The sequence below is a fragment of the Myotis daubentonii genome, chromosome 10, assembly GCF_963259705.1.
Source record: "Myotis daubentonii chromosome 10, mMyoDau2.1, whole genome shotgun sequence".
In the NCBI taxonomy this organism is placed as follows: Eukaryota; Metazoa; Chordata; class Mammalia; order Chiroptera; family Vespertilionidae; genus Myotis; species Myotis daubentonii.
The window spans coordinates 70982455-71001343 of record NC_081849.1 but is presented as its reverse complement, the minus strand read 5'-3'; the positions used below and the strand labels follow the sequence as shown (position 1 = coordinate 71001343).

The window sequence follows — 18889 nt, the reverse complement described above, 5'->3', positions numbered from 1 at the left end:
CACATGAAAAGATGCTCAACATCACTAGCAATAGGGGAAAATGAATCAAAACCATGAGATATCACCTCATACTCACTAGAATGGTGACTATAAAAAAGAGAAAAAGAAAAGTGTTGATGAAGATGTTGAGAAAATGGAAACCTTGTACAGTTCATGGGGAAGTAAAATGGTGTAACTACTATGGGAAATTAAAAATGAAATTGCCATATGATCCAGCAATTGTAGTTCTGGGTATATACCCAAAGGAATTGAAAACAGGACCTTCAAGAGATATTTGCATTTCTTTGTTCATAGAAGCATTATTCAAAATCGCCAAAAAGCAAAAGCAACCCAATCAACAGATGAATAGATGAATAAAATATACATACAAACAAATATTATTCTGGTACATACCACAATTGTGAGACATTGTGCTAAATGAGTAAATAAGTCACAAAAATGACAAAGATTATATGATTCAACTTGTATGAGGTACACAGGGTAAAATTCATAGAGACAGAAAGTAGAATGGTGGTTGCAGGGAGGGGGGGGGGATGGAAATAGGGAGTTGTTAAATGGGTATAGAGATCCAGTTTTGCAAGATGAAAAGGGTTCTGGAGATTGACTGAACAATACAGTTACTGTACTTAATGCTACTAACCTTTACACTTTAAAATGGTTACGATATTAATTTTCATTATGGAAATTTTACCACACTTTTTAAAAAAGTATCCTTGCCCTAACTGGTTTTGCTCAGTAGTTAGAGCTTCAGGGACGGACTAAAGGGTCTCAGGTTTGAGGTCAACACATGTACCTGGGTTGCAGGTTCAATCCCCAGCCCCAGTCAGGGCACATGCAGTTAGCAACCAATCGATGTCTCTCTCTCTCTCGCCTTGATGTTTCTCTCAGCCACTCTCTTCTCCCTCTTCTCTCTCTCTCTTTCTCTCTCTCCCTCTCTCTCTCTCTCTCTCTCTCTCTCAAAAAAGTACCTTTTATGGCCTTAGAGTGATGGTGAGAATGGATGGGAGAGGTGGGTGAAAAAATGACTAATATTAAGAAAGTGGAGTCAGGTTATTTTGAGACTTAGAGCCTCTTTTCACAGAGGTTGATGAGTCAGGAAGAGGATTAGGAGAGATGATTAGCTTAGTTTTTGAAATGTCAATTTTGGAGTGACTATTTTGTCATTCAGTAAAATTCAATATATTTAACAGTAAAATGTAATTCTCAGAGAATAATTAGTTAGTTTATGATGCTTTTTCCCAAAGAATAGTACATCATGCCTTCTTTTTTGCTCTACCTATTCCAGACTGAATGGGGGAATTAAAGGAGTGAATCTTCACCCACTGGTTTCCTTTTGCTAGTTCTTGCTTTTGACCCCAGTACAAGAAGGAATCATCTAGTAGGAGTACAACTGATTTTATTACACATTACAAAATTAAGTTCCAGAGTCCTGTAACTGGGAAAATCTTGACAGAAAACTTCATGCTTTAGAGCAGGAGAAAAAGTTGCTGGCTTTTTATTAGAATCTAACACTAGATAGAAAAGAGTTTCTTCTCCAAAAATTATGAGGATTAAACTAAATGATGTAAGTAAATTACTTAGTTACAGCACAAAAATGTTAGCTGCTATTATTATTTAGGTAAACACAAATGCACTACAGGTATATGTAATCCACAGAATTCTCTACGGATGTATAAACTAGAATCATTCTCAATGCAAACACATCTTTTCCATTTTGATTATGCAAGTAGAGCTCCAGTGGTTAGGTTCAGACAAGTATAAATAGGAATAACAAAAGCAAAAAGAATATAGTAACAACTGCTTTTAGAAAATTATGCTCTACATTTTGCACCTGGACGAGGAAAATTTTGTCATCCTTTTTACCTGGGAACTGATGAGTCTAGGAATCTTTCTCTCCTGAGTCTTGGTACCCAGCCGGAACTGAATCAGTGGACGCACCAGGCTGCCGCACACGCTGGCGGCGGGCTTGGGGGTCAAATGGCCCCAATACACTCGAGAGATCCAACCCGGAAGTAGTTCCTAGTTGTCTCCAGGCGCCGGTTCCTGGGCGTCGTGGAGCCAAGGCGCGAGGCTCGGACCGGGAGGTGGAACTGGAACGCGCAGCGCGCTCCGCCCGGGACCGAGCCGCTGCGCCCGCGGGGCGGGCCCCGGCGCCACCATGCTGCTCCTGCCGAGCGCTGCGGAGGGCCAGGGCACCGCCATCACCCACGCTCTGACCTCCGGTACGTGTCCACTCAACCCCGGCTCCGTCCCGCCTCGGCCCCCCTGCCGCAGCCCTCCACTTCCGCGACCCCGAAATCCCTCAGCCCCGGCCCCTGGCGACTAGCTCCCGGTCCTGTGGGGCCGTGACGAGCGCCTTTCCGCTCCCCGCTAGACAGCAACCCTGCCCCAAACTGCGAGGGAGGGGGCGCCTCTTTTCTGCCCCGACACATTTCTCTCTCCTCGCGGCCGCTGACTCATGGGTTGGGCCGAGCGGTTCGGGACCGAACCCTCCGGGACCCTGATGCCCGCGGCGAGCTGCCAGGGCGCGGGGTCGGACCCGCCTTTGCTGCTGGTGCTGGACACCTTCCCCCTCTCTCCGTTCGCCCCGCTTTGTTTTTCAACTGTCATACCTCAGAGCCGGTCCCCGTGCTCAGGAGAGAGACCCTGGCCCGGGCCGCCGCGGGGAGCCGCCGGGAGACGTCAGCGCGGCCCGGCCGTGCAGCGCGCCGGTGCCGAGGGTCAGGCAGGTGATGCCGCGGACGCTGAGCTCGTCTCCGGCCCAGCGACCTGCGCGAGCCACTGCGGCCGCTCGGGACGCGCTTGTCGGATGCGGTCCGGAGCGTGTATCGCGGCACGTGTTGCATTCGTGCGCACACCACCAGTGTGCCCAGTGGTCGGCGCCTCCGGTCCGGGAGGCCGCGGGTCCCGGTCCCGGCAGAGCACCTGCCCGGCTGCGGCTTGGAGCCCCGCTCCGGGCACAGGGAAGCAGCGGATGGATGTGCCTCTCTTTCTTTCCTCTCGCACATCAACAAGCGTGTCCTCAGGTGCGGATTTAAAAACCAAACAAGCGCCCTGACCGGTTTGGCTCGGTGGATAGAGCGTCGGCCTGCGGACTGAAGGGTCCCAGGTTCCCTCTCCCTTCCTCTCTGTAAAAAAATCAATAAAATATATTTTTAAAAAAACACAAACAAGCATGGTAAGAAAACAAAGTCACACTACACAGATAGTACATATATATGTTTATTGGTTTCGGAGAGGAAGAGAGAGGGAGCGAGAGAGAGAAACATCAGTGATGAGCGGGAATCATTGATCGGCTGCCGTCTGCACGCTCCCCGCTGGGGATCGAACCGCAACCGGGCACGTGCTCTGACTGGGAATTGAACCTCGGCCTCCTGGTTCATAGGTCGAGGCCCAACCACTGAGCCACGTGGGAAGGGCAGTACTTACTGAACATTACGGTTTGAATCCTCTCCTGTGTATGGTAGAGGAAATCTTCATTTCCAAAGCTCATCAAAACATAAAAACTCAGTTATTTTTAGAACAGTGTGGCGTTGGGTACAAGGAGTATTTACATCTGAGTAATTGATAGCTGAGCAAAGTAAGGCTTGTGCTTTCAGATGGAATATGACATCGGCATTAAGATGTTAACTTTTCTTCCCTGACCTAAATTACATTTTTTGAAATGTGAACGTGCAGATTGACAGTGACTTACCCTCCCTGCCCAGGAGCAATGGGAAAGCCTTGCTCCGAAGTGCTCCCTGGGTTTGTCCGTCAGTCCTCCAAGGAGCCGTGTCAGGTAGATGCCGGCTCCGTTGTGAGTTGGAGGCATCTCTGGCTCATTTCGCGGAGCCACCAGCGGGGACCGCCGAACTCCAGCGCCTCTGACTTCAGGCAGAGCCTGCTCCACTCGGGCCGTTGGTTTAAGTCCCCTTCGCTGCCGGACCATTGTCTGTCAGGACAAATCAGGGTTTTTAAATTAAGATACTGCTAGTTGTTTTTAGAAGGTTGTCTTGTTTTTGACAAGGCTAGCAAGTTTGCAACATTTCTCCCTGTTCCTCACCTTCTCAGATCCCCAGAAGAGTGGTGGATTATTGTTGACATTGGTTCATGTTTTGTTTTCTCAGCTAAGTGCAAGAGGTTTATTGAATACTCTGTAAATTCATTGCCAACCCTCATGTTAGCTGGATTATTGCAGCCGTTTTCTTAGTTGGTGGTTTTAAAGTTATATTGTGATGCTGTCACTGTTTTGATCGCAGTGCCTTGAAACAGATTTATTCCGTGCAATACATTGAAGCCTCTCTTAACACTTTCAATCACAGCCTCAACACTCTGTCAAGTTGAACCTGTGGGAAGATGGTTTGAAGCTTTTGTTAAGAGGAGAAACAGAAATGCTTCTGCCTCTTTTCAGGAACTGGAGGATAAGAAAGAGTTATCAGAGGAATCAGAAGATGAAGAGTTGCAGTTAGAAGAATTTCCCATGCTGAAGACGCTTGATCCCAAGGACTGGAAGGTATTGAACAGCTGAACCTTTTGTTCAGCCAGATGCTGTGCTAGACACGGGCAGTTTTCTCATGAGTCCTCCATTAATAAACCACGCTCTAAGAGGCTGCAGTTGGGCACCTTTTCATTGTTGAGCCTCAGTGGGATCGCACCAGCATAGGGTACTCTTTCTGCTGAAGACGTCCAGGAAGGCCTCACAGGGAAGATGATGTTTGAGCTGGTCTTAAAAGGATGAGAGGCAGCTTGTGAAGCAAAGAAGGGAGAAAAGGTATTCTGGGCAGAAGGAATAGAGATGCAAAAACACAAACGCGTAAAAGAATATGTACCACCTTTTGGGGATTAGTTAAAATTAAGGGTTGTTCTTGAGGTAAGGTGGTGAGAAATTCCACCTAAAACAGACTAGATCAGCGGTCACCAATCTTTCGGACCTCGCGGACCACCGGTTGGCAACCGCTTCTCTAGATCAAACTGTGTAGTGTCCTTTTTATGCCATGCTAAGGAAGGAATTTTATTTCAGGGCAGTAGGAAGTCATTACAAGTTTCTAAGCTAATTTTAGAAAAGTAATTCTCCTGGCAGCACAGAAAATTGCTTGAAAAGGGAGGGCAGGTCTGGAGGGGAAGTGAATAATTTGCTAGTATAGGCCTAATGCAATAACTTAAGCCTTCAAATGAATGCCTGATGCTTGAATTAAATTTGTGACTGGGTTTTGAGGAAGAGGGGATAAATTTGGGGGGTGAGGGGGGTAGCCTTGAGAAGTTTTGACCTCGTCTGTGTGTCACAAGAGAAGGGAATGTATTCAGAAGACCTCTGTGCGTTTGGGCTTGTTACCAACACTGGGATGCAGGAAAAGGAAGTTTGTGGGGAGTGCTGTTTGTGTTCAAATTTGGTTATGTCAAAATCGAGGTTCTGGTAACATACTGGTCAAGTTGTCTATTAGGTGGTTAGAAATTGATTCATGGCTCTGCAAAGGTTAGAGGCAAAAAGCATTTGCAAGTCGTTGACACATAGGTGATAGGTGAGGCTGTGGGAAATTGAATGACATCAGCCAAGGAGAAGAATATAGACAAATAGGTATTATTGCTTAAGTTGGTGCTAGTATAATACTTAAGTGTACAGACTTTGGAATTAGAGTGCCTGAATTCAAATCTGATTCTGCCCATTTAGTGTGCTGGGACCTTGGGAAAGTTACCTGACATCTGTGCACCTCATTTCCCTTATTGGTACAATGATATTGTTAACAGCTCAGAGGATTATAGTGAAGATTAGTGAAATGATGCATATAAGGCACTTAACTAGTGCTTGGACATCTGATAAATTCAAAATAAATAGTATGTAATAAGAGTTCCTATCTCATTGATTGAAATGAGTGTTAAATGAGGTAAGGCATATGTATAAAGCACTTAGAAAAGTATATGAGCACTCCGAAAGTGTGACTTGATTCTCCTGGCTTCATGATCAGTTTTAAAAGAAAAGAACAACACTGAGGAGCACAGCACTGATAGATATTTAAGGGTGATTACAGGAGGAGAAACAGCAAAGGATACTAAGAAGAGTAAAAGAAGTAGAAGGAAGACAAAAAAAATTTGCTTAACAAAGTTTCATTAAACATCAGGCACTATACTCTTTCAAAAACTAAGGGAGGAGGAAGTCACAAGAAGAAAACACAATCACCAGTGTCACTGCTTTTAGGTCAACCACATAACATAAATAAAGATAAAAAGCCCCTGGGTTTGGCCAACGAAGTTCAGGTGACCACCGTGAAAGCCGTTCTAGTGAAATGATTGGGGTAGCAAGAAATTGCAGTGGGTTGAAGAGTTATTAGGAGGTAATAAAAAAGAGACCTAAGTGTAAAATACTCTTTCAAAGCTGGGTTGTAGAGAAAACAGTAACTTGAGGGAAAGGAAGGGTCAGGAGGACATAGAATTGGAGGGCATTAAGAGCGACAAGAGAGAAAAGGAAGAAAGAATGGAGAAGATCTTTGGTATAGAAAAGAGTAGATGACATCAGAGCGAGGTGGCGGAGCTCATACATTCTTTTAATTGTTTCATTCAACAAATCGGGATCAAGCACCTGCTGTGTGTTTCAGATATTTTTTAAGGGTGCTGAATAAGACAGTATTGCTGCTTCCACAAACCTTATATTCCAGTGAGGAAACAGATAATAAGCAAGCAATCAGGAACGTGGCCACTAAGTGCTGGGCAAAGAACAACAGAGTGATGGAGTGTTCAGATGACTGTCTTAGACTGAGTAGGTGGGGAAGACCAATGGAACTGACATTTAAGATGAAACCTGGATGATTTGCAAAGATCAGGGAGAGTGGCATTCTGTGCAGAGAGCTTGTGCTGAGGCAGAAAGAAGTTTGGAATGTTCCAGGAACCGAGAAAAGGCAAGTGGTTGGAACAGAATGAATGAGGGAGGGGCGAGGAAGTCAGGAGTAGTGGTCCTCAGTGAAAAGCCACATTAGAGTTTGAAGCACTGGCAGTCTTTAAGAACTTAGGGAGGTGGAGGAGGGACAGAAATGGGGAGTCATGAACATTTACACGATTCTTACCATATTCCAGGCCAACATTCAATCAGGTCACCTAGGATCAAAGTATAGAGAGACAAAAAGAAACCTCAGGACTGAGCTTTGCAGATCATTGATTAACTAGTAAAAATGACTGAAAAAGCTACTGATCGGTGGGAGGAAAACATAATGGATTTACAGAAACTAAAGGAAGATAACGTTTCAATAAAAAGAGTTGGTTGTGCTGCCAATAGGAGTTGAAGCCAAGTGAGGGCAGATAGGTGATCTTGGATTTGGTACCTGGAAATTGATATTGAAAAGAGCAACTTTGTAGCACCTGGGCTAGAAGTGGACAGAGCTGAACCAGATTGGAGTGGTTTGAAAATTAATGCTAGAGGAGACAGCTTCTTCAAGGAATTTAGCTTTGCCCAGCCCATGTGGCTCAGTGGTTGAGCATTGACCTATGAACCAGGAGATCAGGCTCAATCCCCAGTGTGTGACGTGCAGGAGGCAGCCGATCAATGATTCTCTCATCATTGATGTTTCTCTCTCTCTCTCTCTCTTCTGTGAAATCAATAAAAATATATTTTTTTAAAAAGAAGTTCAACTTTGATAGGCAGCTGAAAAATAGGATGGTAGCTGGAAAAGGGGTCCGGGAAAGGTTTTGTTTTTGTTTTGTGTTTTTAAAGATGAGATATAATAGAGCATCTTTTTATAATGATGAAAATAACCCAGTTGAAATTAGGAGATAGCTGAAAGATGCTAGTATTTGAGGAGCCTTAGAAAAGGTGGTATTCAGAACCAAGACGAAGGAGTAATTTGTTTTGGTAGGACAGGCTTTCTCAATTATGAATAAAGGGAAAGGGGGGGAAAATGTATGGATGCAGGTAGGATGGTAGAAAGAAGCTGGAATTTGATAGTGTAACTTAAGTTTTTTATTAAGCAAGAGGCACGGACATTGATGAGAGGGTTGAGAAGAGTCTATAAGGTTTAAAGAAAGACCAGAAGACAGAAGGTATGTAATAGTAATCTTAGTGAGTGGAAAGGTGAACTAACTGAAGAAGTATGGTTGCCAGGTCTGATAAAGGGCCAATCCCTATGAAATTTGCAATCCTGAGTTTGAAGGGAAACCATCAGCCTTATTTGACTTTTTTCTCCTCTTTTATGCTCGTAACTCCCCTTCCTTCCCACTCATTCTCCAGTACTAGAGTTCTGTAAGGAGCCTTCACTCGAGTTGCTACCCCAGCTTCTAAATTTGCAATGCTGTTAACCAAAGCAGAAATGAAAGAGGTACTTCTATTGAGAGAAGCCTCATCCCTCGCTTTCTCAAAATTTCCATTTAACCTACCTTCTTTGGTCACTGTGGCTCCTGGTTTTTGCCTAGGGCTGCTGTGATGCTCTCTTCAGCTCTGAAATCTTCCTGGCTACACTTTCATTTAAGAATGGCCATAGTATGTTAATAGATTTTAAGAGGAAAAGGGGTTCTATGGTCAAGTAAGCTTGGAAAATGCTGGGTTTTACAGATTTCTGTTTTCTTAATTGCAGAACTTCTCAGAGCCTTTATTAGGCTTATGTGCATCAAATCATCAAAAAGGCTATACAAGAGTCTGCATTTCCCAAACTTAAATGACCACAGAACCCATTTTATACAGAATGTCTCACTGGACTTCTATCATGGGAACATCTTTGGGAAGCACTGTTTCAGGGTGCCAAAACACAAGAGATAGTAGTATATATTGCTGCATTTTAAACTTGACTCCCTTTTATGTCTTTATCAGAACCAAGATCATTATGCAGTACTTGGACTTGGCCATGTAAGATACAAAGCTACACAGAGACAGATCAAAGCAGCACGTAAGTATTTACTTATTTTGAAATAATCAGATATCTGGCATAGGAAATGTTTTCCTTTTGAAAAAATGTGCAGGATCATAGTCTATAGCCATAATTCTAAATTGAACCGCATGTATCATATGGTTATACCAATGCATGAGCACACTCTCCTTTACCTTCAGAACCAAGAAAATGTTAAGTTGGAAGAAAGCAGAATATAAACTGATATATATGATAAGATTATACCTAAAATTTTTGAAGCATATGCTTACGGGGAAAAAAGTCTATGAAGATACACTAAAATGTTAACAGTAATTGGCTTTAGGTGTTGGCACTTAGGCCCCTTCTTAAATGATTCTTTGTTTCTCTAATTTCCACATTTAATAAGCTTATGTTTTACCATAGGCAAAATATTTTTAAATTAGCATTATGATTTTAGAAACACTATTTAGCTCATCTTTTTTCTTAGTTTTAATGTCTAAAGTAACAAATTATCTAAATCTGGCTTATTTTGTAGATAAAGCAATGGTTTTAAAACATCACCCAGACAAACGGAAAGCAGCTGGTGAACCAATAAAAGAAGGAGATAATGACTACTTCACTTGCATAACTAAAGGTAAGGAAATATTTTAGAGTTAGGCATTTCTAATAGTGATGATTACTCATTTTCAGTTACATGTGGTTATTTTTGGTAATTTCCCCCAGAACCTCACTACACAAAGTGAGGTTCTCTCAACCAGCAGCATCAGCAACACCTGACAGCTTTTCAGAAATGCAGAAGCTCAGGCCCCACCCTAGACCTATACTGAATCAGAATCTGTATTTTAATGAGATCACCAGATGATTTTTTTAAGAAGCTCATCCTAGGGTGAATTCATACCTGTTAAATCTAATGATGAAAATACTAAAGTCTTTCTCATTTCAGATACTTTATGGGACTAAACTGTTCCTCAGACGTTTTGCTAATTTATATTAAGTTGCTTGTATCCTAATATAGGACCCACAAATGTTTATTGGTAATTACATAACCATTCCTTGCTAAGCAGATTAATATAGGTGCCACCATTTCTAAACGTTTCCTTAAATGTGATTTTACATTTTGATGCTAGTTTTTTAAAAATTGTAACACACCTTTTAAATGTATTCTTATTGGCCCACTTTTACACAATGCTCAAGATGCCTGAGATCCTTTGATTGTTCACAACCTGGGGATCTAAGTTAATTTTCTAACAATTTGTTTTACCTCAGAGTCATGTTTTCTTAAGGGATGAGTGTTTTCTTACTAAATTTTTTATTTTTTAATTACACTTAACTTACAGTATTATATTAGTTCAGGTGTACAACCCAGAGATTAGACATTTATATAACTTACGAAGTGATCACCCAATAAGTCTAGAACCTATTTGACACCATACGTAGTTATTGCAATATTACTGACTATATTCCCTATGCTGTACTTTATAAACATCCCCATGACTATTCTGTAACAACCAATTTGTACTTCTTAATTCCTTCACTTTTTCACCCATCTCACCAACCCCTCTTCCAAAATGTTCTCTCTCTATATGAGTCTGTTTCTGTTCTGTTTGTCCATTTATTTTGTTTTTTGGTTTCCACACATAAGTGAAATCATATGGCATTTGTATTTCTCTGTCTGACTTATTTCAGTGGTTTTCTGTGGTAGTGTCCTATAGAGTCCAGTGGCGCATCCTCTTGGGTCACCTGACCTGGGTGCTTCAGGTGGGTGACCCATGTGGATTGGCTTCAAGGACTAGGCGCAACCACCATGGAGGATCTGCTGTTACAGGGCCAACACCACAGAGCAAGACTGGCTTCTATGGGGCTCCAGTGCCTAATGAGTCTGCCTCGAGTGTGTCGCTCGTGGAGGTGGTCGAGTGGTCCTTCAGCATGGTCTGAAGCTGTCCACCAGGTGCACTGGCTTTGGGGCCTCCTGAGAGGTGCAGGCCAAGGTCAGCCACCACCTGTGCCTTTCCTAGAGCTACTCGGCAGGAGCCACAAAACAATCTGCAGGTGGCTGCTGGGCTTGGAGGTGCCTGGAGAAAAGCTGTGTGTGTGCTGAAGCCAGTCTAGGGCCACTTAGCAATATCTACAAGGCATATGCTGCTTGTTTGGGGTTTGTGAAACTTCTAGAGTCCAAAGCATTGGGGAAGTCCAAAGCACGAGTGAAGACAGGCCATTTGTATGAAAAAGCCACTGGAAAGAAACAGCTGGGTGGGACAGGGTTTCAAGAAATCACCAGGGCAAGGTGAACAGTGTTGCCAGGTTGGGGGAGACTCAAATAGGCCACCTGCCTGCTGATTCTGTGGGGAGAGGCCTCAGCAAAGGAACAGTGGCCTCTGCCAGCATTTCCGTCTAGGAGAAAGTTGCCCCGTCAGCTCTCACCCTAATACCAGACAATTCAGTTCCTCCCCGTATGTCCCTGGTGACTTTCAAACTGCTGCCCAGTGCTGGAGTTCAGAGCGAGTGAGTCTGGAAGTTTGTGGGCAGGCCCTTGAAGAGGAACACCAGGAACGCCAGCAGCCTTCATCTCAGCCACCCTCCCTGCTGGTTTTCACAGCCCGAATTATGGGACTTCTCTTCCCGGCACTGGAACCCTGGGCTGGGACCCTGGTGTGGGGCTGGGACCCCTCACTCCTCAGGGGGAACCTCTGCAGCTGAGATAGCCCTCCTGATTGTTACCCTCCACGTGTTGGTGTGGGCCCGCCCATTCCACCTCTCCCCTCCTACCAGTCTCCATGGCTTCTTCACATCCATCGTTATGACTTCTGTTCAGCTAGATCCCAGGGGTTCTGAATGATGGCTGTTTTGTAACTTAGTTGTAATTTTGATGTGATTGTGGGAGGATGTGAGACCGCATTTACCTGTGCTGCCATCTTGACCAGAAGCCAAAGGATGAGTATTTTTAACTGTTGTTTTGTCATTTGCCTTCCAGAAGAGCCACTTAACGAGGTTAGGTGCAATTATATCTAGTAGTGCTAGAGCTTTCTTCACCTAGATTAAATTCTACCCCCCAAGCACATAAAATTTTAAATGTGAAAAATAATGACTTTTTTTAAAGGAAGGGGAATTTTTTTTTCTCACAGGGAAAAAAATGTCAAGTCATGGTAATATGACCTTATCATTTTTTCCTCAGCTTATGAAATGTTATCTGATCCAGTGAAAAGACGAGCATTTAACAGTGTAGATCCTACTTTTGATAACTCAGTTCCTTCTAAAAGTGAAGCAAAAGACAATTTCTTCGAAGTGTTTTCCCCAGTGTTTGAAAGGAATTCCAGGTGAGTTAAGGCATCCCCTTATGATCATTATGCTCTATTGCAGCAGTTTTCAACCTTTTTCATCTCATGGCACACATAAACTAATTACTAAAATTCTGCGGCACACACAAAAAATATATTTTCTGCCGATCTGACAAAAAAATAAATAGGTATAACCAGACGGCTATTGTTGTGTTGGCTGTCATCATATTTTTATTTGACAATCTAAGGGAAAAGAGGTCAGTGCCCCTGACTAAATAGTCGGGTACTGCATGTTTTAAAAATTCTTATGGCACACCAGTTGAAAATCATTCCTGTATTGGCCTGCTTCTTATAGTCTCTAGGTTTCTGTTTTGCTCTCTAAACAGAAGTTTTACTTTTTCATAGTGAAATTCCTTTATAACTCATGGAATGTTTTTCTTTTGAGTTTTCCTTGGGGGCAGACTGCTTTTATGTAGTGTGATACCGTTACTTAGATGACAGTAATTTCCTATTTTTCTGTTTCTCTTTTATTAAAGGGTACATTGCTCTATTTGGCGCATTATCACTTGAAAAAAGCTTTTTTTATATATACATATTTTTATTGATTTCAGAGGGGAAGGGAGAGGGAAAGAAAGAGAGAATCATCAGTGATGAAAGAGAATCATTGATTGGCTGCCTCCTGCATGCCTCACACTAGGGATCAAGCCCGCAACCAACCCAGGCATGTGCCCTGACAGAGAATCGAACTGCAACCTCCTGGTTCATAGATCGACACTCCACCACCGGGCCATGCCGGCCAGGCTTTTGTTCTATTTTTTGAGCATATGTTTATCATAAGGTTCTCTGACTAAGGATGATTTATATTTAAGATTAAAGCATATTTAATTTCTTTTATTTAAATCAGTTTTTACATAGGGTGTACCAGTATTCTAAATTTTTTGGTTACATCTGCATTGAAAGGTTTTTTATGGAGTACATCTGGACTGCAAATGGATTCAACTGTAGAGTCTGAAAAATTTCTGATACCTGGGTTCCACCTAAAGAGATTGTGATTTAATTGTGATTTCAGTTTAATAGTTTTTGAATTCATGTAGAGTTTTTAATGTTCCTAGGTGATGCTAATGTGCATCCACATTTGAGAACCACTTTGATTAGCCATTTGGCGTGGTCTAATATTTCTTCTAATCTTTTTCTTCACATTTGTTTTGTAACAGTATTGAAGGTGGTAAAAAAAAAAAAAAGACAATATTATTTTTTTGTAGAATGGTTTTATAGAATGGAAAACAAGTCAGTAAGTAGCCTTAAGATCCTGTTAACTATGTGATATATGTGATGGGTGAGGTGCTGAACCTAAAAGTCTGACTTTTAGGGGGAATGTGGTGGTGATGAGGGGGTGGAAATTTATTTCCTCTGTGAGTCTTAACATTTTTTAAAAGGCTAGGCCTGCAGATTGCTGTACTGCCCGTTTACGGGCAGGAGCCAAGTTAGCTTGGGAAAGGGGGCTCAGGGCCTGTTTTTCCTAGTCAGCCACTGGCAGCTGCTACAACCCTGTAACTTCCAGACTGATGATAACCTGATGGTTAAAACACCATTTCATTGTTTCCTCACCCATTCCTATCCACCCTTGTCCTCTATTGCACCTGTGTTGTTCAGCACACCACTCCTAATTTTCCAGCTCCATCTCTTTAGTCTTAGAGGACCTAGGAGAGGAAGATTTGGGAGAGGAAGAATTTGTCTGTTGAACTTCTGTACCAAATTTTTAATTGAATTTTCTTTTAATATTTCAGATGGTCAAATAAAAAAAATGTCCCTAAACTTGGTGATATGAATTCATCATTTGAAGATGTAGATGCATTTTATTCTTTCTGGTAAGTGGATACACTGATTTTATGATGCTGTGATTTTTTTTTTTAAAAAGACTAAGTATTCAGTAAATACTTGATCATAACTTCATCGAGGGATCAAAAGCACTTTGTTCAGAAATTAATAAACACTCTATTAGCTCCTATATGATATTTAGGCTTTTATGATTGTTTTTTCAATGTGTTCTATTAATCAGATTTCTAGATACCATGCACACTCTAATGGTAAAAAATTAAAACTGAGTAGTCATTTGAATTGAATAAAAATAAATACATCTTCACTAGCTATCTTGCTATTAAAAGTACTTGAGTACGTGTGGAAGAAACAGTACTTTTGTCTCTATAACTAATTTCTTAATTTTTAATAAGCTTAATATTCAATGGCCACTGCATTTTCTCATTAATATCTGATAAATTAAAACATAAAATCACATAAAACAAAAATGACAAAATTTAGCTCTATCAGTTATAGTTGCTACAAAATAACCACTACGATGGTTTAAGAGTTGACAGAGTAGCAATGGTGAAGGCAAGGAAAACTTAACAAGTCCCCAGCGAGAGAGAAACCTAATAGAACTAACAAGGAGGTGTGATTTTTGACTGGAGGGGAATGATAAGTATATTTTAGGTTTTCATACAATGTCATTAAAAAAGGAAGAAAAGACTTGAACATAGTGTTAATTCAGTACCAGAAGGGAGTGGAGGGGATTTAGTTAAAAAAAAAACAAAAAACTCATTCACTTGCATTAACATTGGGGTTTTTGTTTGTTTTGTTAATCCTCACCCAAGGATATTTTTCCCATTGATTTTTAGAGAGAGTGAAAGGGAGGGTGGGGGAGGGAAGAGAGAGAGAAACATTAATGTGAGAGAGACACATTGATTGGTTACCTCCCACACACACCCTGGCTGAGCCAGAGATTGAACCTGTAAACCAGCTATGTGCCCTTGACCAGGAATCGAACCTGAGACCTTTCAATGTATAGGCTGGTGCTCTAACCCAGTGGTCAGCAAACTGCGGCTCTTTGGCCCCTTGAGTGTGGCTCTTCCACAAAATATTGACTTCTGCGCACAGGCCACGAAGTTTCAGTCACACTGTACGTGCGCGCCCACACGTGGTATTTTGTGGAAGCGCTACACTCAAGGGGCCAAAGAGCCGCATGTGGCTCACAAGCCGCAGTTTGCCAACCACTGCTCTAACCAATGAACAGTATCAGCCAGAGCTGCCATTAATGTTTTTTAAAATTACATACCTCTAAGTTAATTTTAAAGCATTTATTTTTATTTTACTTATTTCTGTCTACAGGTATAATTTTGATTCTTGGAGAGAATTTTCTTACCTAGATGAAGAAGAAAAAGAAAAAGCAGAGTGGTATGTATATCAATCATTAATAAAGGGAGATTTTATTTAAATTATATTTTTATTGATTTCAGAGAGGAAGGCAGAGCGAGAGAGAGAGAAAGAGAGAAACATTAATGAGAGAGAATCATTGATCGGCTGCCTCCTGCAAGCTGCCTACTGGGGATTGAGCCCGCAACCCAGGCATGTGCCCCAACCAGGAACGAACTGTGACCTCCTCCTGATTCACAGGTCAACGCTCATCCACTGAGCCACAATGGCTGGGCAAGGAAGATATTTATTTGCCTTTTTGGTATTTGTAATGATGTAAAAATATACTATATATGAATGAGTTTTTGATATTTTGAGAGCCCTCCTCTCATATGTTAAGCTAGATGAGGCCAGATCAGTAGTCGGTTAAGATATACTTAGGAAAATGCCATGGAATATAGAATTGTCCGAAAAGCTCACTTTAGTGAATTCTTTTTTTTCTGGGTGCTTAACCTATGTTTTATTTTAGTTTTCCCTGGGAAGTTGTTTGACATAAATATTCCAAAAATATTAATCCAAATTAATTATAAGTAAAATCATGCATTAATGTTAGTAGTATTATAACATAGCATTATGACCTTCTCAGACATTATTTACATATAAAATTATGTTATATTTTCAGTCATATCTATGAGCAATATTTTGTTTCCAATATTATCTATTTTATAGTCGTGATGAAAGGAGATGGATTGAAAAGCAGAACAGAGCAACAAGGGCACAAAGAAAAAAAGAGGAAATGAATAGAATAAGAACATTAGTTGGTAAGTGTAATTAATTTTTTTAAGTTCTTTAATTAAATGTTAGAAATTCAAAAGATTAACTTTCTTTCTGGTAGACAATGCATATAGCTGTGATCCAAGAATAAAAAAATTTAAGGAAGAAGAAAAGGCCAAGAAAGAAGCAGAAAAGAAAGCAAAAGCAGAAGCAAAACGGAAGGAGCAAGAAGCTAAAGAAAAAGTAAGATGACATTTGATGAAGTTGGACTTTAATATTCATAAAATCTTTAATTTTCAGATCTAGTTTAGAAACCATAATCTGGATGCAGAGAATTAGCTGCTACTATAAATGAATCATGACAAGTTGGTACAATTGATAGAGGGATCTTTACCAGCAAATTTTTGAGCAAAAACATTATATAAATTTCTTTAATATCATGCTTATTTCTAATACTAGAGGCCTGGTGCATGAAATTCATGCACGGGGTCCCTAGGCCTGGCCAGAGATCAGGGCTGATCGGGGCCTTCCCTCCCCCAGCTGCTGGCTGGAACCTTCCTTCATTCCACGCTGCCCCCTGGTGGTCAGCACATGTCATAGCAAGTGGTTGAACTCCCATTCAGTTGAACTCCTGAGGGGACAAATTGCATATTAGCCTTTTATTATATAGGATGTTTGTTTTGCATTCCTAAATATGTTTGTAGAACTTTACCAGCTGCTTTTCCCAGTTCAACCTTCAATACATTGATGTATCATCTTTTTTAAAATTTATTAAAAGATTGAATTTTTTTAAATAATATGATAGAGCATTTAGGAATTCTAATTTTCTTATTAAAATGATTTTATTCCCCATTTTAAGCAAAGACAGGCTGAATTAGAAGCTGCTCGATTAGCTAAAGAGAAAGAAGAAGAGGAAGTTAGACAACAAGCATTACTGGCAAAGAAGGAAAAAGATATCCAGAAAAAAGCCATCAAAAAGGAAAGGCAAAAACTTCGAAACTCATGCAAGGTATGTCATGAGTTGACCAAGCAAAGTTGCTGATTACACTTTAAAATAAAATATTTCTCTTCTTATACTAAGCAAGTATAATTAAGCTGTTGTATACATTTTATCTCAAAATGTAAATGTTTTTAAATTCACTTTTAAAAATTTCCCACATTCACATTTTAATATCCAACTCTGATTTTTTATTTTTTTTATTTAACCGCCATGCCATTTTCAAAGTTTAAAAAACCCCACTTATTTAATATCCTAATATTTGGTCTATATTCTTGTTTCCTTTATTATCTCAACAATGTCTTTTTATAGTTGATTTATTCAAATTAGAATCTAAAGATCATTTAAAGGCTTCAGTTATGTGTCTCCTAACTTGGTCTGTAACAGGCTCCCTGTCATCACCATCTTTTTCCCTGCCCACATTCATTGGAGAAAACAGATCATTTGTTCTGATGATACACCACAATTTGGTTTTGGCTGGTTGCTTCCTTAATAGTGTGAAATTCTTAAGTTAGAAAATGTTCTTTTAGAAGTTAAACTTTGGTGTTAAGGATTTAAAAGCTTTTATTTTTATCTAAATAAAGGGATATCATTTGGGTGAGTTCTGGTAGTTTGCATCCAAATACAGTTTTCACTAATAAATATTGACGAATAATACCAAAAGTTTTCAAATGTAGTTTTGTCCAAGAGATGTTCTTACATTTTAAACTGGTAGAGTCAAAGACTAGTAATATTGTTCCTTATCAGATAATATGAAGTATTTTCCTCAGATTTCACCTAGAAAATTGTTTTGAGAAGGATGCAGTATATCATAGTTGTAAAGCTGCCTGGGTTTTAAGTCATTCTCTATTTACTACCTGTGGCCTCAGAAGGTTGCTTCAAACCCCTTTGTTCCTCAATTTCCTCACCTATATAATAACTGAAAAAATACCTACTAGTAGAGTTGTGAAGGTTAAGGGAAATAATTTACATATAGTGCTTGGCACATTTGGCATATGATTTGAAGTCAATACAAAAATTTAAAAGGCCAATCTATATACAGAAAAGGCTAAGTGTCCATCCAACTGGTAGCTGTGACATGCATTGACCATCGGGGGCAGACGCTCAATGCAGGAGCTGCCATGACACGCATGGCCATTAAAAATAAACAGCACCACAGACTTGGTGCCGACAAACCAACACTCAGCTTTCCCCCAGTGGGACACAGGCTCCGCCACCATCCCGGAGCAACACCCCACCAAATCGCAGCCAACGCTGCCAAGACTCCATGGCGCAGAATGCGGCCCGCGGCCCACAGCCCAGCCTGGAAATGGTCGCTGTGGGTGCCGAGTAGTGACGTCACGTAGCTACGTCCAGCTTCCTCTCCCTAGTGACTAGCCTCCTTGGAGTTTCTTCAGCCCAGGAACCCAACTTGCTTTATAGCCAGATGCAAACATTTTACAGTTTTCCCAAATGTTTGTAAAGCATTTTCCCGTGCCTCATCTTATTTGATCTTCACAGAAGTCCTGGAGTAGGTATATAGGAGACTCGATAGAATCCTATTTTCTTTTCATTAGCAAGACATAAATAGCGATATTAAAATATTTTTTCTAATTAATTTCCTTTCAATGTGTATGAATCCGTGCACTGGGACACTAGTTAGAAAATGAAAAGCTTGAATAGTTCTTAAAGATGATGTTTAAATGAGGTTAAAAGTTCTGACATTTGGTAACTTTGTTTTATCACTCCTTTCCAGCGTGAGTTCATTTATTTATCAAATATCTAATGAGCACTTACTATGTGCCAAGCAGTCATAATTGATGTGAATATAATGATGAAACAGTCTTTGCCTTAAAGGAATCCACTGGTTT

At 40.8% G+C, this 18889-nt stretch overlaps 1 protein-coding gene across 3 annotated transcripts in view; it reads left to right on the top strand.

Annotated features, from left to right (window-relative positions):
- Positions 1-1961: 1961 nt before the first annotated feature.
- Positions 1962-18889, top strand: part of DNAJC2 (DnaJ heat shock protein family (Hsp40) member C2) — a 25348-nt gene continuing 8420 nt past the window's right edge. The window contains exons 1-10 of one of the 3 annotated variants that reach the window (XM_059712756.1): positions 1962-2222; positions 4302-4492; positions 8768-8843; positions 9340-9438; positions 11977-12118; positions 13867-13947; positions 15245-15310; positions 15998-16089; positions 16164-16285; positions 16902-17051. In XM_059712756.1, coding sequence (XP_059568739.1) covers positions 2159-2222; positions 4302-4492; positions 8768-8843; positions 9340-9438; positions 11977-12118; positions 13867-13947; positions 15245-15310; positions 15998-16089; positions 16164-16285; positions 16902-17051 — 1083 coding nt within the window. In that variant the 5' untranslated portion in view covers positions 1962-2158. The remainder of the gene's footprint in view (positions 2223-4301; positions 4493-8767; positions 8844-9339; positions 9439-11976; positions 12119-13866; positions 13948-15244; positions 15311-15997; positions 16090-16163; positions 16286-16901; positions 17052-18889) is intronic. The other 2 variants (XM_059712755.1, XM_059712757.1) reach the window with 2 other exon arrangements.